The sequence below is a fragment of the Aythya ferina genome (assembly GCF_964211825.1).
Source record: "Aythya ferina genome assembly, chromosome: 10".
In the NCBI taxonomy this organism is placed as follows: domain Eukaryota; kingdom Metazoa; phylum Chordata; class Aves; order Anseriformes; family Anatidae; genus Aythya; species Aythya ferina.
In genome coordinates, this window is record NC_140306.1 from 17500817 (window position 1) to 17524626 (window position 23810).

The window sequence follows — 23810 nt, forward strand, 5'->3', positions numbered from 1 at the left end:
ACACTATCAAGTGTGGTAGGCAAGAGGATTGTCACACTTGAATCAGTGCACAGATGTGCCAGTTTGAATTTCACAGGAAACAGAACCCCCACCCCCTACTGTCTAAAACTCCTTGGCATCACTGTAGCTATAAAAACTGGTCAGAAGATAAATCCCCCTTCTAGGGAGTTCTCCCATAGTGCACAGCCACAACTAGCAAGCTGTGCTAGCATAAGGTGGTAGAAGTGGGATACCACTAAATGGTATTTGCGTTCCAGCATATCTTCAGGTTACTCACAGTTTAGAGCAGAGACATGTTTGGACCAATGTAAGCTGGGAGACAGCCAGCATAACACTAGCGAACGACACAGAGCCACAGCTTTTTTTTGAATTCTGCTGGGAAAAGCAGAGTAATCTACTCAGAGTCTCTATGCTACTATTCTGGAAAAAACAAATTCAGTAAAACTGACAATATAGTGAAAATTCTGAGTTTCAAGCAACCCTTATATAAAGTGCAGTACTGGATTAAGCCTGTAAAAACAAAAGCATGATGAGATACTCACAGAAAAACTGTTTTTGTAAAACAGGTACAAGCTTTGGGTTGACACCTGTTCTGAAATATTTGGTGGTTTGGACATCTGTGCTGTTAAAGCTGTACATGGAAAGGATGGAAAAGATTATATTTTTGAGGTAAGCTATCCCACACTTTTCAATATATGCTTTATATATTACAAATATGAAAATAAAGAACATTTGTGATAGTTAGGCATTGGCCTATTTGTGTTTCAGGAAAGACTGTATTTTTGAGCAATGTTTAAATCATAATACAAAGCCACATGTCCAAGTTAGTGGCAACACTTGCTGGAAAATGTAACCATATCATATGGTAATGTTTTTTAGTGTTTCAGGAAATGTACACAAACTGCAAAACAAAACCAAATGTAGATGTCATATTTTCCTAGCCCTTATGATTTCTTTCCTAAGCAGGCTTACCAGTTTTTCCTGGAAGGCTTATAGATAGCATTATCCCAAGGGAAAAATTATATCTTTACATGGAAAGGGAAATTAAGAACAAAGTGTAAACAATTTTTATTTTTATTTTTTTTTGCTAGCCTAAATGTTACCTTTAGGATCTGATTCCTCATGAACTACCAATACTAGAAGATGTTGCTGTGGATCATTTTGAAAAGTTTTTTCATTTACCTTAAGTTTATTATGGATAAATGTAAACTTTGTCTACCCATAAAACAAGCTACCATCAGTTGCCTATCACACAATTTGGAGGTTTATGTTTGCTAAAGCAAAAATAAGAACATTTTTTCTAAACCATGACAGTAATCTGGTATCCAGAAGGAGGTTATAGATGGATTTCCTTCTTCAGTTATTTATATCCATTTATAACAGAAAAGCTCTGCAAAAATAAAAATATTTGTTTTGCCACAGTGTTAAACTTTTGTAATTTCACAAATTCATTTCTCATTATTGTAAGTGCTAAGAATTCCCAAAGCAATCAATAACACTTTAAAAGGCTGAGCAGCTTGTAGAATTACAAGCAAATCAAACATAATTAGTCACTACCTCCTGATATACCAAGGAAGATTTCAAGAAATCCTGTATCATTAGCCTGTCCAGCCAAGCCAGAACTTATTGTGTCTTACTGAATCTTAACTCGCTGTAATATAAAATGTAGGATTCCACACTAAACCTCCTCTTTTGTTCCTTTGTATAGTGCAGTCCATCCCACCAAAAGGTCCTGTTAAGTCTGTAATGGTTGCCCCAGTGAAACCTGACTGAGATTTGAAAAAGTGGAAAAAATATATTCTTCTCTTTCTGAGAACAGACTGCCCTGACTTCTGGTGAGACAAAATAGAGGAAATTCCTGAACATAAAATTTGTCAGGTGTTCCGCTTCACTCTTTGGCTGTAGGCACAGGTGTATCTCAGACATAGTCTGCTTACTGGGAAGGTATTGATTTCTGCTTACAATTAAAATCCTCTCCAGTACTTGGACTTTGACAGCTTCCCATATGCCATTCAAAGCTTTATAGGATACTCTGCAGTTCTTATGGCCCCTAAAAGTCTCAGAGGATCCCAATTTAGACACTTCCCAATATGACTAAATTCATTACATTGGGGGTAGCTCATACTGATTTGGCTGGCTTTAAGCCACTACATTTTTATACTACAACTTTAACTATAAAATAAATAAAAAAATAAAATAAAATAATAATAATTTTTTTTTAAAAAAAAAGATTATTTTAAGACGTAAGATCCTAGTTACCTCATAGGGTAACACTTAAAAACTGAAAGATCACTGGCAAAAAGATACAAAGCTAGATTAGGAGACCATTCAACAAGTATATCCTTGTAAGAACAAGAGTAAAAAAAATCTTTCTTATTTCCTACAGACTGTAGCTAAATCTAATCTGAAAAATGTCTGGCTTCAACCCACTCTACTTAGTATCTCCAAATGATCTCTTTTACACCCTGCTCCCATTTCTTCCTGCTGTTTTCTGCTCCCAGTGGAAGTTAAGGATGCATTTTTTATTTTATTATTTGACATTTCTCTTGTATTCCTCATTTAGCAAATTCCTACCAGACTAAACACACCACTTCTATTAACTGAACTCCAGTTTCAACATTTTTGATACTGCATTGTTTTGAAATTTGAGAGGAAATCCAACCATTGCCATCGACTTCCACTGGTCAGTGTACACAAAGTAACCAAACTTGGTTGCTCTTTTGGGTAGAAGGAGAAGAGGGAGTAGTTTTTCCACAATGAAATAGCCAATGAAAATTATAGAATGGAACAACAGAGAACTTCAATTCCTGCTGCTGAACAAATGCTGTAGTTTTTCATGCCAGATACATTCATACTAAAACATAAAATAATTTAAAAAAAGAGAGAGAGTTCTGACTGCAGGACACATCATGAACTGTGTTTGTAGAGCATTTTTAGTACTGTACATAATAGATGTACAGTAAAAAAAATAAAAAAATAAATGAGTGGATAGAAGCATGATAATTCTTGCTGTCTTATAGAATCATCTGAATTGTTTGGAAGATGGTAATGCTTATCAGCAGGAATATTTAGAATCTCTATAACCCATTGAAGTGTAGAATTGTTTGCAAAGTTCACATCCAATAGAACATCTGTAAAACTTATGATCATTTGCTACTAAAAAAAACCAGCTTACATCAACAGTTATTGCACTATAATTGTAACGGTTATTGCACTATAATTCTGTTATAGAATGAAGAGCAGAAAAACATCTGTCCCCATACAGGAAAAAATTTCTATTTTTTGTGTACTTTCAACATGGGAAGATAAATGTGTCATTAAAGCTAGCTTGTACATGCTGCAATCAAAAACCAGTAGCTGAACAGGACAATTGGTCTGTAAATGCTATGGTTACTCCCCAGTTGCAGTACCACACTGAAACCCCTGCTCTCAAATTTTCCTGGTGACTGGTACATCTATTACAAAACTAAAGCTTTCTGTGTTACTTACACTTTCATTCTGGACATGTGATCAGACAGGAAACATACAAACTTACTAATGTATGAAATAATGTATACAGATATGATCATTTTAAACCAGTGTAGCCACCAGCAGGAAAGCATACATAGGTGTTGACCAGATTCAGAATGAATGTGAATTAAGCTACAACAATGCTAAAATATCTTTCACATGTTCAGCGTTCTAGACAGAAAATACGGAAGGATTCTCTGTAATGAATTTGGGAGAACAGCATTTTACAGGAATGAGTACTTGATGCATATTTATGTTTTGACAAAGGTGTTCAACAAGAGCTTTGGAACATGCATAATTCAAGACAATAGTTTTAAAATTCCTACAGTACTTAAATATTACATGTAACACCGCGTATGCATACAAAAATCCATTCTTAACTAATGTCATGTGTAGGATATGAACTTTATATGTCTATGTTTGGAAAGCTATTAATTAACTTCTTATTTTCATTTACATTCAAATCCTATATCAATAATTTTATTATTTTGGTAATGTTGCCATTCAGCTGCTTTGTGATGGTCATGTTGTCATTCCTTGTTTTAACATTCTGTTTTCTTTCATTCCCCAAAACATGGAGGAACAAATTGCACCAGTGGCTGATATTACAGAATCAGAACGACACTGTGTCTCATGAATTTAATATTCTAGCTGTACTTCTTAAAAAAACAGTATATGAAAGTGATTTTTTAATCTATGATCTAGTACAATATGCTTACATTGCAGGTAAGAATGTATTGGTTCTTAATGCTAGATCCAGTCATCGTTCCCCACCTCTTCAAGATGGTTAATTTATTTTTTTTTTTCTTTATTAGTTTCTCTTCCATATGTATTTTGTTAAAATAATATTTTTTTACATAAGTTATTGTAAAGCTTCATGGCTGTTCAAGTTACAGAAAGTGTGCTTGCTGTAAGTAGAGTTCCTGCCTGCTCAGGAACAATGTGGAAGGATTAGAGAGCTAAAAGAAAAAAAAATGAAGGTTATTTAGTGACACTGAAATACAGTTCCAGACATTTAATTTCTACGTACATAAATGTTGTTAGGAAATAGAGAAATACACAGATCCAAATTACTATGAGCTTCTTGTAGATGCCTCCCTCGTGTGATGTGCATGTTCCTTTGACCTGGTAGTTCTCCATGTAATAAACAATAAGAATAAACTGCAGTGTAAGTACACCTTCTCATATTTTTAGCTTTTGGGCGCATTTTATAGATCTGAGTCTGTTGTCTGGTGCTACTTTGTACATTGGTATCTTTTTACTTTTTTTTACACCCTAGAGGTTTCTAGTCATTTGAAAGAGCTCAGGCCAATACTATTATTTTTTCCCCTAATAATGACAAAAAAGATACATTTTCAGTGTGCCATTCATCTTTCCACACAGCTGTAAATGCTACTACATGGGAATTTTGAAGGATGTCCATTTGTGCAATCTTGTTATTAAGTTGAGGGATAAGATATGCATCCCTGGGATAAAAATCCAGACCAGTTTTTCAGAAGACAGGAAGAATGAAATACTGAAGTTCAAACATAATAAACAAACATTCAAACATAATACAGCCTCTGTTTTTCTGAGAAGCCAGAAGTTCTCTACAGTTTTTCTTAGAGGAGGGCTGTAAGAAGTAACTTTGCCTTTTAAATGAACTAACTTTGCCTTTGTCGTGGTTCCGCTCGAGTGGGCAGCCGAGCTCCACCACAGCCGCTCTCTCACTCCCCCTCCTCAAAGAGGAATGGGGAGAAAATATGTGAAAAGGGCTCAAGGGTTGAGATAAGGACGAGAAAATCACACAATAATTATTGTAACGGGCAAAACAGACTCAGCATAAGAAGATAGTAAGATTTATTGCTCATTACTAACAAGCTAGAGAAGTGAGAAACGAAGGAAAGAAACCAAAAGCACCTTCCCCCCCCATCCACCCTCTTCCACCTCCTCTCCCCGAGCGGTGCGGGGGAATGGGGATTATGGTCAGTCTACAGCACTTCTTCTCTGCCGCTCCTTCTCGGTCACTCTCGTCCCCTGTGCTGTGGGGTCCCACCCACAGGATGCAGTCCTTGATGAACTGATCCAGCGTGGGCTTCCCACAGGCAGCAGCTCTTCCAGAACTGCTCCAGATATGGGTCCATACCACGGGGTCCATCCCTCAGGAGAAAACTGCTCCAACCTGGGTCCCCCATGGGCAGCAGCTCCTGCCAGGTCACCTGCTCCTGAGTGGGCTCCTCTCCACGGGCTACAGGTCTGGCCCGGAATCTGCTCCGGCAGGGGTCTTCCACAGGCGGCAGCCTCCGTCGGTGCAGGGCCACCTGCTCCACCGTGGTCTCCTCCACGGGCTGCAGCGTGGAACCCTGCTCCACCGTGGTACTCCATGGGCTGCAGGGGGACATCCTGCTTCACCATGGTCCTCACCACAGGCTGCAGGGAACTTCTGCTCCGGCGCCTGGAGCACCTCTCCCCCTTCTTCTACACTGACCTTGGCACCTGCAAGGCTGTTTCTCACTCCCTTCACTCTCCCGGCTGCTGTGTGGCGCAGCGTTTTTTTCCCTGTCAAATATGCTCTCACAGAGGCGCAAAACAACATCGCTTATTGGCTCAGCTCTGGAAAACAATGGGGCCCTTCCCAAACATGGGGCAGCTTCTAGATCTTTCTCACAGAAACCACCCCTATGGCCCCCTGCTACCAAAACCTTGCCACGTAAACCCACTACAGCCTTTTAGAAGAACCAAAAGGTGTTCCCAAGAAAAAAATCTTTCTCTAGAGGAACCCTGTGGGATTTTTTTTTGTTTTGTTTTGTTTGTTTTGTTTTGTTTTGCCTTTTACTTTTGTCCTCCAAAGAACCATCTCCAAAACCCTACAAGGGAGAAATTAATTAAAGAATCACTTAGCTTAAAAGGAAGAATTGCCAGGCTGCTCAAGAGGAAGTTCATGTCATGGCTGTGTCTAATGAGCTTAGCTATTCATATAGTTTCTATTCTTTCACCTCAGTTTGAATACTCATCTGCCAAACATCATCACACCAGAGACAAACTGTAAAAACAAGGATTTTATGAACACATCATTTCAACATACACTGTTGTAACTGCCTTACCAATTCTTGCTAATACAACATCAAATTAAGGTCCATTAAGCTTTAACATCTTAAATGTGAGAAAGACTTTTAATCTTTTACTTTTTAAATTAATGCTTCTGTAGTTTTTATACCAGAAGGAATACTTGAGCATTTCATGTTTCTGACTGCACTGAATATCTCTCATGATTCATTCTTGGAAAACCAAACCTCTGGGAAACAAAACAAAAAGCTCACATCATGATGGTGAATGCAGTAAAAGAGAAGAAATGTAACAGAATCCTTTAAGGTGGCCTCACAGGCAGTTACCAAATTTTGCTCAGAATTGAATGGGTGGGTGGCTACTGCAGGTGTCTTATTTCTGCTTGCTTATTTTCAACCCAAGCTATATTAAAGTTAGTTTCCAAGTAATTTATAATGTAGCAAGATGGAAACCATTTGGATTTCCTAGGCAGTATTTTCAGTAACTGAAAGACAATATAAGAAATTAAGAAACAGAATTTATTTATTTTATTTTATTTTGTTTGTTTTTTTTTTAGGTCTTACTGTAATAGTCACCATTTCTGAAGGTGCTACAATTTATCAAACTACTACAGAGGGATATTCTGGTTTTCTTTTCATTCCAGATTGAAATGCAACCATAGAAGTTTGTCTTCAAACTTTGAGTCCTTCATCTAGGGATGTCTGATTCACTTTCCCAGTTGTTCTTACTTTTTTTCTGCAAATGTTGTTATTCACCCACTGCAAGAGGAACTGTAAAATTTTCCAAGCAGTCACCACTGATTTCCTCCTGTACTATCCCTGCCAACTTCTCAGGTGTGGTTACATTTCCAATTACAAATCTTTCCTGCATCTGCTGTAAAGACCTCTGGGAAAGCCCCATGATTAGTTCATATCCAGTCACTCCCTTACTTCTCAGAAATCACACCATCTTTCCTTACATCCCACTCAATCTTAAATGACATCCTTTAACTATTACATTTTTTTAATGTCAATTACTTTCCCCATAGTTAGAATTCTTCAATTAAAATCTATATCAGCTTCTGTCTTTACAGTCAAAATTTTCACCACAATTGCTTACATCCAGGTCCCACAAAAACAATACAGAAGAGTAACACATTCATAACATAGCAATAATACAATCTAGCTTCTCTTATTCATGAAAAGTAAAGACCAAGACCAAAGTAAATGTTTTTTGTTGTTGTTGTTGTTGTTGTTTTGTTTGTTTGTTTTGTTTTGGTTTGTTTTTTTTTTTGTTTTTTTTTCCCCAGGCCTCATACTCTCAAGCATGAACTTCCAAAATTCCTCTGATTTGCAATGAAATTAATTACTCTTCACTTGCAGATCATCATATCTTCTCCAGAAATTCCCAGTTTGTGGGTTTGTTTGTTGTTTTTTTTGTTTGTTTTGTTTTGTTTTTTTCTCATACAAAGTTCTTGTATCATTATCTTGTTAGAATCCTTGGGCATTTCTGACTTGTATTCTGTCCATTCCCTCCTGTATTTTAACATCCTGACACCTTCTTTTCTCACTGTGTCACACAGAATTCTTTAACTTTCCCCTCCTTTAATCTCCACAGCTCTGTCTTTCCCAGCAGCATTTGAGCTAGGTCTTCCTAAAGCTCTAGGTAAGAAATCTTTCATAACCCTTTGGTGGTAAACATATTATGTAATGGAGAAGTATGCCTGGACAATGACAATTAGTGTAGTTTCTCCTTCAAACAGGGTGATCCCTTTGCAGTTACTGATGTCTTATAATTACAATGGATCCCTTATTAATCCCACCCCATTTCCTTTGGTGGTCATCAGAGTTAAACAGCATTTCTCTTCTCTTTCTTTCCAGTCCCAGTCTGGCAGCCCAAATCTTAAATACTTGTCTTATCTACACTAGCAATAAAGGGCACAGACTAATTTACTGAAGCATCATATCATTGAAAGGTCAGTTTTTTATAAAAGTATTTCGTTTACTCAATCAAGATTCAGTAGTTTTTGTTATCACTTCTAATATATATACTTGGGCTCTTCTAGGTTAACATAAAGATGTATTAAATGCATTTCAGTGTATGTTTTGTGGGTGATAAGAGAAGTTCATCCTATGGAATTGGTTATTGAAATGCATATAAATTACAATCAAAAGCAATATGAATTAAGTGATCATAATTTGTAGTTGCCAATGTTTTTACTGCCATCTCCAAAAGTAGCACATTTGACTTGATAAATTACAGATGACTTTCTTCTATGAATCTACTTAGTTGGAAACTCCAACATTTTAAATAGTTAAACTAGGTACTGAAAACAGACCTGGGTAACTGTATAAATGATATTTTAAAATTAGTACAGGCTGTAAATAGACTGTTTATAAACAGGATGCCTTGTGTGTGTTTAAACTTTGTAAAGCCCTCAAAAGTGGGGGCAATGCCATCATGGCATTCCTGTTAGTCATTCACAAGTTTTAAAACCTTTTTTAGTGTTACCCAAAATATTTTTAATTCTTAAGATACAGTTAAATAAAACATTAGTGATTTTTGATAACTGTCATTAGCTGTTTTACTAGGAAGGAAATTAGACTGCATTGTCATAAAGAAAAACTATATAAATAAAAAAAAAAAAAAAAAAACAACCTTATAAAGACTTTACTCAATCGTGCTGCTGTAGTTTCTATTATTACTGCTAATATATACACTCAGGCTCTACTAGGTTAACATAAAGATGTATTAAATGCATTTCAGGATATGTTTTATGGGTGATAAGAGAAATTCATCCTATAGAATTCTTGATTGAAATACATATAAATTAATGACAAAAGCATTAATTAAGTGACCATAATTTGAATACCTATGAAAATTTACCTTGATTTTATCTACTTCACCAAGAATACTGGAAGTGCTCACTTACTTTACCTTCTGCCCTTGAGAACCACAGCAACAGCAACATAGAGAAGGAAGCTAAGCCTCTTAGCAGCCACATGCAATACTGGGTAAAAATGGTATGTTTTGGGCACTCTAGCCATTCCCTCTCAGCAACTTGAGTTATTACACTGAACAATGTCATGCAGTTGAACCACTTTTAAGACTTGGTAATCTTTTACTTAGCTATTAGCAACATTTACTCTGCTCTGGTGAGGCCACACCTTGAGTACTGTGTTCAGTTTTGGGCCCCTCACTACAAGAAGGTTATCGAGGCCCTGGAATGTGTCCAGAGAAGAGCTACGAAGCTGGTGAAGGGCCTGGGACACAAGTCTTGTGAGGAGCAGCTGAGGGAACTTGGGTCATTTAGTCTGGTGAAAAGGATGCTCAGGAAGGAAGCTGTGGGGAGCTGGGGGTTGGCCTCTTCTCACAGGTGATAGGACTAGAGGGAATGGTCTCAAGTTGCACCAGGGGATGTTTAGGTTGGAAATTAGGAGACATTTATTCTCAGAAAGAGCAGTCAGGCATTGGAACGGGTTGCCCAGGGAGATGGTGGAGTCACCATCCCTGGGGGTGTTTAAGGAAAGGTTGGACATGGTACTTAGGGACATGGTTAAATGGGTGACAGTAAGTAGGGTGATGGTAGGACCAGATTATCTTGGAGGTCTTTTTCAACCTTAATGATTCTATGATTTCACTTTGGGATCAGTAGTTTTCTTGATAATCCGATGCATTACTTTCTCTTTTTACCACTTTGTTTACCAGCTTTGTACTTCAGCAAAGCAGCAGAACAGATCTTAGCTTAACATCTCTGAATACTTGGCATCTGGCTCAGTACTTGTTCAGTGTTAGGTTCAGCATACCTTTGACCAGCAATATTAATTCAATTAAGGCAGCCAACAAGAGGGTTTTTAACAACATCAAAACCTGTCCAAGTGAAAAATGGTTGTTTTTTATGTCATGAATATTTGAATCTGCCTCAATATGTGAACATGACAGCTATGCTTGAAAATACTGTCTTCAAGAAGTGCAAGATTTAGTTTAAAATATATCTGAGGGCATTCAACAGAGGCTCCTCTGGATCTGAGGAAAGATCTGCCAGAACATTTCCAAATATTAAGTCCTTCAATATCAAATCCAAGTCACTTAAGCATTACTGAATGCCAGGACTATGAGCTAGTGCTGGCCAAGTTGATGCATGTCTACCAACCATTCTGTGAAGCCCAGCAGGGCACATTCACTAATTAAGCAGCCTGGACCATTGCCATTGAGTCTGAAAGCTCCATGGATTGTGAGTACTCAAGTAGTTTAAGTTGTGGTTCTAAGTTCCAGGGCATTGATTGAACTGCCATGCTTCTGCCTAGGACACAAAAGCACTATCAGGGGTGTCTAAATTCCATTAAAATGTCATTGCTGGAACTCTGATGTACATTATCTCTGTTTAGAGGTGTCCTAATTTTGCACTTGTGTTTTTAGATACATGAGGTGACAAATTACACTGATTTACCCTACCCTGCTTCTGGCAGATGTCACAAGCTAGCAGTCTAACAATGGTAACTCTTAACTTAATATTCTTCTGTTAAATCATATATCTGTCATAGGTGAAAGTCGAACAATAACCTGACATCTATTCTATTTTAATTTAGAATGTGTACAGTTATTTTTCATTCCAATATTTAATCTCTTCAGACTCAAAGCTTATATTCCTTTGCTACATTAATGCAAAGTTTAAAGCAATTCTGCCTAATAACCAATTTTTTGTACGAAACTGTGTTCCATCCAAGCAGATGAGAGTTATTTTACAACTGGCATTAAGCCATTCAAATCTCAGAAGTATAGACATTATCTTATTTTTAAAACATTCAAACAGAGCTGAGATGGGTTTATAGATTTACTGAAGTGTTTGTGGTGTTTAGAGCAACACCTCAAAGCTTCTTCTATCCTTAGCCATAGAATTAAATTTTTCTTACATGCGGTACACAACACAGCAGTATCTCCTAAGGAAAGTTATATGTGAACTTGCAGTCATAGAAGTATTTAGAAATTCAGAGTCAAAACTCAGTCCTCTGGATCTTAATCCTGTCTGATCCTTTAGCAAGATCTTGTTTTAGGCAACTCATTTCACAGTCATTCCAAATACAATTTTTTTTTTAATTTTTTTTTTTTTTAATGTAAGTGGATATTAAACAAGGTGAGGTTTTCTTTCCACACTTGTGAAAGAGGGATAACTGTTGCTTCTACATACATTCATTCAATTCTTAAGAAACATTTGCTCTGGATCTCAATTATTATTTCTTTGTTTACAGTTAGTTTATTTTAAAGTCTCTTTGCTGTGATGAAGCTTAGAGGAGACATCTAAATCTGAAAATCCCAGAAAATGTGTTGCCAACATATTGCTTGCTAGTGTGCAATGTTAGTGTCTCTTATAAATGAACAAATGGAAAAATAATGCAAAAGCTTTTGGACTTCAGGCTAATCTCATTATTAAAACGAGGTAGTCTTTTTCAGTCGCAGTGAGAATTTCTTTAGAACTTATTTTGAAAATCCTCAAGCTTAGATAACATCCTTTACAGTGCAGCTTATTCTCAACAACAGTGCAAGAAATATTAGTCCAGTGTTAGAATGAACCTACACATTCTTTTAAATCCAAATGCCAAATCAGACACCCAGTATAAGTGACTAATTCCTAGATGCATTTGAATACATAAAGAAGGAAGGTAGAACTTGCTCTTGTCTATAAAGGAGATAGTGTGCAGTGTAGGCTGATGGACTAAGAGTTTTGTTCCTACTATATCCTTTCCACCCCATGCAAAGCAGATGCACTAGCTTTATGCTCTTCAGTCTGACTGTTGTGTCACCCCTACAGATAACAACGTTCTTCCACTTTAAATATTTTCACAATCCGGTCTTTCTATAAAATTTCTATATCTTCCCTTCAACTACACAAGCTGAATAACTAGCAAACAAACAAACAAACAAAAAGCTCCATGCAACAACCTACAGCAGAGCGCCTACCTGAAGAGATGGGAATCAGCAACTCCAGTCAAAATAGCCCTGCCTCCCTTCAGCAGAGCCCTCTTTCCTATTTAGTCCTTTTGCCAGAGGTTGGATGAGAACGAGGGAAGTTTAAGATGTTTCTCTGACCCTAAGCACCTGCAATTGCCTGTGGCAGAAAAAGTCCACCAGCACTCTTTTGACTCTTTTGAACCTTTTCAATCTTCTTCCATTTACCTGCAATAGAGAAGGAACCACAGAAGCCAAAGATACACAGGAAAGTGCACTTCTGGAAGCTCTAAAGCACCCCCGTAAAATTCACTGATTCTTCGGCATTGAAACCCATGAGGATTCTTTCCTTCTTCATCTCTCTTACCAGCACAGATTACTATTGCATTTACTGCAAGATTTACCTACACTACTGAGACACTCCAAGACTTTTCAGGTGGACAGCTTTTCACAGACTGAAAATTAGATGGCAACAACTCAGTTTGTACAATCTAACTGGATCAGATATAATGACATCTATAGAGTATATTACTGCTAATGTAGTCTAACTGCTTTGTGCCTCACTGCATTTTATTAGTTACTATTATTTTATTAGTTACTATTGCTTGTATTGTAGGCCTGAATCACTTGTGATCCATTGCTATTGGAAACACCAGAATGCAGGGCTGCAGGTGATATGCTGTCACCTTTTTCTGAATAGCATTGACACAAACTGAAAAAAGGATTGCAGCTTCTCAAAAGAGAATTAAATCCTTTGTTATTATCGAAATAAGAATGGGCAGTGCTGTTGTGATTACTAGTTGGGGTCATTACCTTATCCTTATATTTTCTCTTTCAGGGTAAATAGAGATACACCAAAAATAGGTACACTGTGGAAATCACAAATACTTCTGTAGAAATAAGAAATCATCAGAACCCACTGAAGTTAACTGAATTCAATATCAGTTTTATCCACCCAAATAGCATAATGAAATAATTGCTGAAATATATTAACCAGTCACATGTAGAATGGAAATAAACACTTTTTTATTTGTCTGTCTGATATTCTGCTTTCATTATGTTTGTTTGTTTGTTTGTTTGGCTTTTCAAATAGCTAAGAAGCTTTATTTGAAGTCTGAAGTTTTGTCATTTCCATGTTCTATTTCAGCTGATGATCATGGTATGAGCTACAAAAACACCTACAAGAAAAAAAAAAATCTTCAGAAATGTAGCTTAGACAGCAGCTCAGAAAAGTACTTTCGGTACAGAAAAGTACTTTCAGTACAGAAAAGTTTTCAGCAGTCAACATTATAGTCTAAAAAAACTCACATCCCTTATCTGCTATATCTATGTGCTTCCTACAGGAATCACATTCTATTTTCTATTATTCACAGAATCACACAGAATCACAGAATTTTCTAGGTTGGAAGAGACCTCAAGGTCATCGAGTCCAACCTCCAACCTAACGCTAACAGCCCTCCACTAAACCATATCCCTAAGCTTGAAAAAAAAAAAAAAAAAAAAAGTCATGTGAAATAAGTTTATGTTGATGTATTGTTTTATTTTACAGGTAATGGACTGTGCAATGCCTCTGATTGGTGAGCATCAGACTGAAGACAGGCAACATATAACTGAACTAGTCGTAAGCAAAATGAACCAAATGTTGTCCAAAACTCCTATTCCATCTCCTCAGAGACCCACTGCCACTCAGCAGCCTCAGGTAGGAAACCTTTGCTTTTGAAATAGAGCATCTTTTTCCATAATTTTACACTCAAAATTTTCCTCTAAGAATTTGGCTGGACGACTACACAGACATACCCTCAACTACAAGGATTCAAGAGCTTATCAACACATTTAATAGGTTTGTCATATTTAAATGAGATTATCTCTAGAAATAATTGTGTAGTGCAGGCAATATTTTGTTTTGTTGATATGGTTCTACTAGTAAACTGATAACTCTGGTTTCAGTGAACTACCAGGTTTTGTATTGTTTCCTTTCAGCTACAGCTGTATAAAATGTCATGGAGGTTTAAATATCATGACAGATCATGACATCCTTGAGGATGTCAATAAGAATGCTGAAACAATATTTCTTATGCATTTGTGAGAAGTGACTACTTCATGACTATATGATCATCTTTTTGCTACCAGTTGTCTTTCAGACTTTGTAAATCATCTTTGTGTTTCAATTTCCACGCTTACAAAACACAAAATCTCTTTTATTGATCCTTCAGGTAACTTATGAGGCTGTAGTTTATTTGTACAAGGCTCTAAGAGTGTAAAAGGGGTATGTAAATGCTAACCAGCTTGTTGTATCAGTTCATAGGCCTAGACAGCAGGTCTGGTCAAGAGCAGCATTATTAGCTACAATTTTCATGTACTTCTTTTAACATACTGAGGGAATAAACCATGACAGTACATTCTGACATAGACTATTAAGGACTGTACTGCTACTCTATAACAGTGCAGCTCCATGGTGATCATTGAAACAGCAGAGTAAGCCAAACAGTAATACAGGAATTACCAAGCCTAAATCGAGAATCTATTTTTATTCCTAGTAGGCTCCACACCAGGTAAACAATTTGAAAACAATTTTGTGGCATACCTCAGACAGACTAGTTCTTGAGGTAGAATGACTAATATGTTCTTCAAATATATCATCATGTTTTAAGTTATAAAAATACATCATCCCACATAAAAAAGTGCTGTGGTTTCTATTTTTATTACAGCCACTCAAAACTAAGCACAAAATTGTTTCAACCACAGAACCACATACAATGGAGAAGTTTCCATTCAACATGACTCAAGTCTATTGTAAAGAGAACTGAAAAAGAGGGACACAGAGGAGAAAAAATAAGTCACCTAATGCCAAAATACCATTTCTTTTAGGATGAGTAGTTTACCCATATACTAAAATGAAGCAAAGTATATAATCCAGAGATGCCTGGAGCATACCACTCAACATAAGACAAAATTTGTAGCATTAATAGACAGATTCCCAGTTTAGTTATAAAAATTAGTGGAAATAAAAAAAAAAAAAAAAAAAATAGAAAAATTAGATAGATTTAGTGTACGAGATTTCACATTCTGGAGAGAAAAAAAAAAATAACCTAAGGTCTGGATAGGCATGCTATGCTTCCCTGGATTTCCAAGAAGACAAGGATGGACAAATGTTTGTACATATTGGTATCTTCTAAAGAAACTGGTTATCTGTTGTATGTAAATAGAGTTTTCATATGTTTCTAAAGAACACTGCCTATGTAAGACAAGGTCTAGAATGAAAATAGGATAAGCAACATTTTTAGAAAGTTTCTAAATTCCTCAGTCATTGCTGTCACCTATCACGTCCATGAAAAGTTTGTGTGTTTTTTTGTTCTTCCCTCTTAGGCCAAAAATCTTTGAATGAATCAAAAGATAATATTTGCTGCATAGCTGTTGAATTTCTGTTATATTTCTGCTTACTTACTTTAGGTTACTGAAGAATTCAGCCTTTGCTAATGGCAACAGGATGTTATTTAATGTTAACCTTATTTTCATTATCATACCCTTTAATTATGAGTTGCAGTTAATCAAAATCAGAAATATCTCTTCAGAATATTTGCAATATTTGTTGATCAGACTCTGGTTCCTTAAAATTTGCCTTGTCATATTATCCACCAGCTTAGGACAGACAAAAATGACCAGAAGTTCTACAGAAGATGCCATTTGAAAATACCCATTAATCTTCCCAGATTTAAGTAATGATTATGAATGATCTATAGTATTTAAAACAGGTATCTCCTCACACAACACTTATTTTTAACTATTTTTTTTTTTCCTAAGAATAAAGTTAGTCTGTTAAAACAAACTGTCCCTTGCATCTTTGAACAGTTTTCTTCTTTTCTAATCTGAGACATTATTTTCTATTCTTCAAAAATACAGCCTGTTCGTTGGCAGGGGTAAGGGAAGATACTGCATATTTCTGAATGTCATATAAAATGGAAAGCCAGTAATTTATCCCAAATAAAGTATATGCATATGTATTTGTGGTTTTAGAGACCAAAGTAATACAGATATCACAGTTAAATGAACAGTTTGCAGCCAGTGGTACAGCTATAGATGAGCCGCATTTTGAATTCCCTTATTATCTGCATAGCATTTTTTAAAATTAGGTATAATGTGTTCACTACTGTGGCATTGAGGGCATCCTGCATAAAAGAGTGCTTCAATTTATAAATGCCCACAATGGTCACTACTGTTCCAGTTAACTAGTAATCCATCAGAAAACAAATCAATGATTAGGAAAACAAGTCTTTGTTTAGAGCTATGCAGCCAAATCTTGATGGAAACGATTGGCCTTGTAATATGTTCTGAAGGCCAACAAAGTTCTCTCTGTCAGAGTGCCAGAAGGAGCAAATTCCAAAGGTAAGGCCCTCAGATAACTGTGTTGCTTATGTTGAAATCTCACTGGCATAGATCCTGTGATTCTTAATCTGAAATATCAGTTACATAGACTTTCAAAATATATATTTTGTATATTATTTATTTACCCATTTGTTTATTTATAAACACTTGGGCAGGCCCTATAACAAGTTACACTAGTACACTGAAAGGCAGAGAATTAATCTGTGAGTGAGAAAAGCTGTTCTTTCTGTTGCACCTCACCCCCCTGATTCTGGCTGTTGCCAGCAAACTGTGTGTCATGCTTTTGAGGTCCCAGGCTACTGCATAACTTTGACAGCATGATCGAACCATACCGGGATAGAAAGTATTACAAAAAGAAAGTAATTACAAGATTTAAAGCTTGCCAGTTTTGCTCTTATCAATTACTTTGGGAGTCTTCCCACTACAAAGAAAAGCAAGAATCCCTGGGCAGTTATGTCTGTCTGATATAGTTGTATACAGTCAAAAACTCTTTCAAATATTAACTTATTTCTATTTATTTTAAAAGCATGGAAGCTTGTTTTACCAACAACCATGATGAAAATATATAGTAGAACTCTAGCTAGGAATATGACATTTATGGATGTTTTTCCATGAAAGACCAAAATCCAGGTGCTCTACTTGTGGGCAATAAATGAAATCTAAATTTCTTCCTTTTGTAGCCTCTTTTAACACTTTTGACAAGCCAGCTGAGGAGCCTCTGTCAAATCTTCCTTAAAGCAACAACCAGTACATTAAACTACCCAGTGAAGTGTTCTAGGTAGTGGAATCACCTACCTGTCTCCATCTGTTGGTAGGAAAGATCACCAATTAAAATTCTGCTCTCTGAATTTGCAAAACTACAGGTGGTTGTTCAGTAGAGGGTATTTTAAACTTGTTTCTGTGGCAGCACTTGTATATAAAACAATAATAGTAAAACATAGTCAAAGCTGCATATCAATTCATGATACTAGTTGTGATGGAGTAAATTCTGTGTAGAATATTACATTATGCAAGAACATTACCATAAAATGCAAATGACTACAGTAAAGTTAGCAGTTGAAGCTAAGGAACATCATAGTAGAAAGTGTTTTTTCAATACAACTCTGTTGAGACCATGCTGCATTATCCACAAAAGATCAAGGAATTTTGTATCCTTAATGGAAGGAAGAAATGCATGCACCAGAGGCACAAAATCCATAACCACACAACATGACAAAGAGCATAGCATTACCAACTATATCTTGGTTCTGGTCCATTTAAAAGAAAGGAGTAGCACACCAGTTACAGAGCAATAAATAATGTAGAAGCAAAGAGGATGGTCCTTTGATAGTTTTGAGACTAGAACAGCAGAACCTGGCATCTTTCATTTCTTAACTTTCTCTTCTGCAAATCTGAAAGGCAGCATTAATCTGCTTGTTAGGTGAAGTAAACTTCTCTGCTAAAGTCCAGGTGTGGGCTTCATTTCTAAATGATGTTCTGTTTTATAGTCTCATAGTTGATCTAATTTCTCGAAGAGGAACAGGGCCATGACTTGTAGGTTTGCTACAGCTTTGTGGCATCCTTAAGCTGCCTAATACTAAACGTACTCACATTAGCCCGGCTGTATTCATATGACTGACTAGCACCACCACCAAGAATTCTCCTGTCACTGTCCCTTGGCACTTATTTGGAGGCACATATTTTTCTTCTCTGTTTTTGGAAGGAAAGACTGCCTAACAAATAAATGATATGAGATCACACTACATCTTTTTCTATGAAAGAAGGTAAACATACAGTTTGAGTATTAGTATTTGAGAATCCTACTGCAAAACGAATCACTTCCTGGTGTGATTAAATCCATACTAACAGACAGGAGGTGTAATTTATGAATAGCTTGCATTAAGGAAGTTGCTACATTTTCTGATGACCCCTAAAACCATATGTACTATATTTCTTTTTCTTAGGAGGACTTTTAAATAGGGGATAAATGGCAGCTCTGACATCATATAACCATAAAACAGATGTACGTAGATTTGTGAAGCAGCATCTTATGGAAACCTGGATCCTTAATATACCTAAGAGATAGCCTGACTTTCTCTCTGCACAGGGCAAGGCAGCACAGAGAACCTGGAAAAAGTCTGGACAAGGTTTTACTGTTATGTCTCTTTAATTGTTTACTTTTCCAAATTCCTAATCATATTACTCTGTATAAACAAAGCAATATGTATAAACAGTCAATAAACAAGTGGTATATCTATGTAGCTCTTAATTGAGCATCTTCTGTAGTCTGCATTAGCATTTAATATGTATACTCTGTTGATAACCTCAGAAAGTTTGTATGCTCTTTGACAGGCACTAGTAAATACAAAGAAAATCTTACTAATTCTTTACTTCTTGCTATGTGCATCTAGAAGCCCTTTTAAATCACAGCACATTTAAAAGCACATTACTTTTTATGTTAAAATGTTAGTTGACTTACCATTGTGACTTTAAGAAAAAATCAGGCAGCACCAAGTTGGCTATATTGCCAGAAAATTTAAGACATTGTCATCAAGACTTACCAGAGACAATAAAAAATATTGCTGGTGCATATATACGCCATAGAACACTAAAAACTACATTTCAGTGGTTATATAAGTCAAAAGTCATTCTTAAAACTGGCATGTTAAACTGATTTTTACAAGTTATTTTTGAAATTGGATTTTCACTCCAGAGCTAGGATCTGTTTTACGTTTTGGTTCTTTGAATCCCAGCGACATCTTGTGGCCTCTTCTCTTTCTAATAACTGATTTTTAGAGCTGTCTTATTTATTACTACAACTTAATGCATCGTATTACAGAAAGTATATCACCTTAAACAACAAATTGGATATATATTTTGCCAATATAAAATGTTTCCTTTTCAACCATTTTGCATAACACTATTATAAAGAAAAACAGTTGGTACCATTTTAGATCCTAAATGTATGGAATTAAGAAAAGCAGAAGAAAATAGAAATATAAAGGAACTTGAGCTCACCCCTTCCTGGTGAAAGGTGCAGGTACACTTCACTCCAGTTAAATTTACACCAGTCAAGTTTAATTATCACAAGCATATAATGGTAGCATACATTTTACTACACCAAGGATATTTTGTGCATCATTCAATTAGACATCTATTTGAGGCAGATCCTACAAGAACGTAGAAGTGATAGAGATCACAATGGAGGTGGAGATTCAGACTTAACTGCTGGATTAAAGATGTTTTTAAGAGCCTGGATGAGGTATTTAAAGCAGTCACTATTTCATTACACAAAGTTTGATTTATTTTAAGCATTTGAACTTGATATTCATGTAGTGTAATATTAAAAACAAAGTTCATGCAGGAAAATAAATCCTAATATTTTTAATATTGACAACAGTTAAAAAGTAGTGGAACACAACATACAGATGTTGAGAAGAGATTTTACTAAAAAATTGGTTCTAAAATTTAAGATAACCTATTTTAAAATGGCTATTAGAATCCCATACCAGTAGGTGGAGTAATTACTAAGGAGGTAAGTATATTTGGTCAGTTCTTTGCTTATTTAGTATTGTCTCTGTAGAGCAGGAACAGGTAAATAGCTTGCTGGATATTTGCTAGTGATGTCTACATAAATGTTTTTGGTGGTTAGCTGGGAATATATCAATTAAATGAAAACAAGTAAAACAAAACACTAATAAGTGCTTATATTTCCTAGTTTGTTTTGAAATAGTGTGCAACAACTAAACAAGTATGCCTTACAATGCCCTTTTTCAAAGGCTCTGGTGACATTTAGATAATAAAACATACTAAGGGGCATATATTAAAGATTTAGGATTTAGGATTTAGGATTTAGGATTTAGGATCTGCTAACACCAACAGAAATTTGTACAAATAAAATAAAAGTTTTCAGTACGTTGCCTGATTTTTTTTTATTATTATTTATTTATTTATTTATTTTTATTCTGACTACTCTCTATTGAATTCTTGTTGCCAGCAGAGTACCTGGAAGAATACATGACTCCTGCAGATAAGCTGAACAGATAAGCTGAACAAAGCTTGATAACAGAAAGAGTTGCTCACAAAAATACTCAATAGAAGAGAAAACCAAAGAAAAAAGTCCCAGTGGCAACCTGACAGAGTCAAGCATCAGGTCCAGGATGATCAGGATAACTTAAATTTTCTGTAGGGTATAAGGCAGTAGCCTTAGTGATAATCATTTTCATATTATGGAAGACAACAAAATGATAGCTAAATGGAAAAACATAACAAGTATTACAAGTTAATACTTTTTTCATGCTTATTTTAATCAATATAACAGTACTGTTAAAAAAAAAAAAAAAAAACCTCTCTTTTTCTCTTCACTATGCAATAAAATAATTCTTTTGTTAACTTTTTGATCATCTTCAGCCAGATGATTTTCTGATCATCTACCAAACTACCAATTGTGTTGGCAGAAGCAGACACTCTCTCTGAGAACTCTGAAACTTGATGGTGTCTACCCTCAAGGATAATTTAAACATTTAATTCTTAAGTAATCATGAGCCTACCACTACAGAGTATTGTATACGTTCTTAGTAGACTTCTGTGAGGAACAGCTTTCTTGTCCCACAGATATTTTTTGGAGACTTCAAAAACAAATATCTTCATTCCATTATAGGGCAAAATGTAGTCTTTTCATAATAAGAACAAGGAAAACATTGATCCTGTCACCATGAAACAGGCAATACGGAGAGTCTAAGTTAGTCTCTCATTGTTTGGTCTTAGTGCTATACTTACTATCATATAAAATCCTTTTGATTTTTTATTTTTCCATATTGTTCATCTATTTTTACTATCTGATTTTTTTTTTATCTAACCTGAATGTGATAGAAATACCTTTTTTGGGGAGGAGGTTTTCCTTGGCCTCCTTTCTTTTCCCCACTGTGGTGGGTGTTTGCCTTTTTTGTTATCATTCTCTGTCTCCACTTGACTTTTTTTATTTGATTTCTCTGACCTTTAAATCATAACCTGTTAAGCCAAACCATTTGGCTTTACTCTGTGTTTAACTTTCAAGGATTCTGTCCATCTCCCCAGCAGTCATCACCACAGTTTATTTTGAATAAGGACCATGTGCTAAGTAAGCACTGTGATTTTTAAACAAGGATAAGCACAAAGAGAAATCAAGGCAAAATCCAAAACAGAGCAGCTCATTTTCAAATATTCTTGACTTGTCCATAGGAAAACATAAGCATCCTCCTTTTCCCCTCACCACTTCAGTCACTAATCTAGTGTCCGATCAGTGCTCCATCTGGATAGTTGCCAGTAGAGCAAGTTTGTCCTCAGCTGCCCATAGATCATTCCCCAGTGTCTCCCTGCTCCTAGGAGAGACTCAGGAAGGTTTTCAGAGTTCAGACCAACCACTACTGATGCTTCATCTTTGTGGCTGTGTACTTGTGCTGTACCAAGAGAAGCAAGGAAAGAAGCACATGCAACCGCTGACAGACAAGTCTTATGTTCTGTTCAGATTCTGAACTTTGCTTTTATTTGTGGTAGAGCTCAAGTGTTTCACTCTGTGACTACTTCTTTCCCAAACCACCTCCTGCTCCACTATTCTGTAACATTGATACAATCATATTAAAATATACCATGGTTTATAACACTGGCCCTGAGTTAGCTCCATCTTTTTTCCTACTCTGTTTTGAAGCACAAACTTTAGTTCTAAATTGATCCAGCAATGATGGATCTTTGGATCTCCAGAGGAAGTTCTGCAGATCTTAACCTCTTCCTGTTCATGAAAGGATCACTTGTCACAAATAATAATAATAATAATAATAATAATAATAATAATAATAATATAATTAATAATAAAAAAATAAAAATCTGGTTTTGGTTTTGTTTAAAGACTGGAGGAGCAGATAGAGCATAGCATCAAACAAGGTTAAAATCTCTGGGTCCCAGGGTCAAAACCTTCCTTACAATTTCAAAAAACAACATAGCATTTTGACACTATCAAGCCCCGAGCAGTACTTTACCCTCTACGTATCCAGAGGTGTCTATGTACACTGAGAAAGGAAGTTTAACTTTCCTGTAACTGGACAGTCTTCAAGATATGTGGTACCTCTTTCATTTGCCTGGCCATCTATCTCTTTCTCTGGTACAAACGTTCACACACACATTTCAGTCTCAGCTGCTTTAGCACACAGGGGGAGCTCTCTCCTATCACATAGCCCACATTCCTACCTTGTCTGTGGGGAGCAATTTTTCTACTGGGAAGAACTGCCTGAAAGCTGCTGTGCAACTGCATACTTTTAGTGTTCCCTTTTCAAAAACAGAAGTTGAAATCTGGCTTCATTAAGCAAGAGTTGCAATCATATCAGATTGCATCCTTGTCCATTAGAAATACTGACTGTTTCTGGGAGGGGACCACTTAGCTTCTACAAGTGCTGCTACTTCTTCAGAAACTCTTTTTTTTTTTTTTTTTTTTTTTTTTTTTTTTTTTTTTTGTGCTGAATTGTCATCCCAATTTTTCTCTAGATACATCATCTTTTTAGGATTTTTTTTTTTTTTTTTTTTTTTTTTCCCAGCAAAACAATAGAACATAGGACTGCCATAGACAATGAGAGGCTACCTGTTTCAGTGTCTCAAGGAAAATACTGGAGGCAGAAAATACTGCCCTTTAACAGCAGTGAGTTCATAATATGATACTCATTCTTACGGCTGTGTAAAAATATTCTAGAAGAAATCTCCTCTGTAGGAAGTAATTAGTTATCTAACAATAGAAAGCAGTATACAAAATATAAGCTAGAATAGTTTTTTATGCTTACAAAAAAACTTTTTCAGGGCATATTGTAAATATTAATCCAAGTAAAATTAAGCTGTATAGCTTGTTTTCTCCTCTTAGCAGTCATTTCCCGTTCCATTCAGAGGAAGATTTTACAGGTTTTGCATAGGTAGTTTGGAAAGTTGGTTGAGCAACAATAAAAGTT

At 36.0% G+C, this 23810-nt stretch overlaps 1 protein-coding gene across 1 annotated transcript in view; it reads left to right on the plus strand.

Annotated features, from left to right (window-relative positions):
• SYN2 (synapsin II) overlaps positions 1–23810 on the plus strand; it is a 181954-nt gene that overhangs the window by 145496 nt on the left and 12648 nt on the right. Inside the window, exons 9-10 of the mRNA XM_084530558.1 lie at positions 567–669; positions 14030–14179. Coding sequence (XP_084386684.1) covers positions 567–669; positions 14030–14179 — 253 coding nt within the window. The remainder of the gene's footprint in view (positions 1–566; positions 670–14029; positions 14180–23810) is intronic.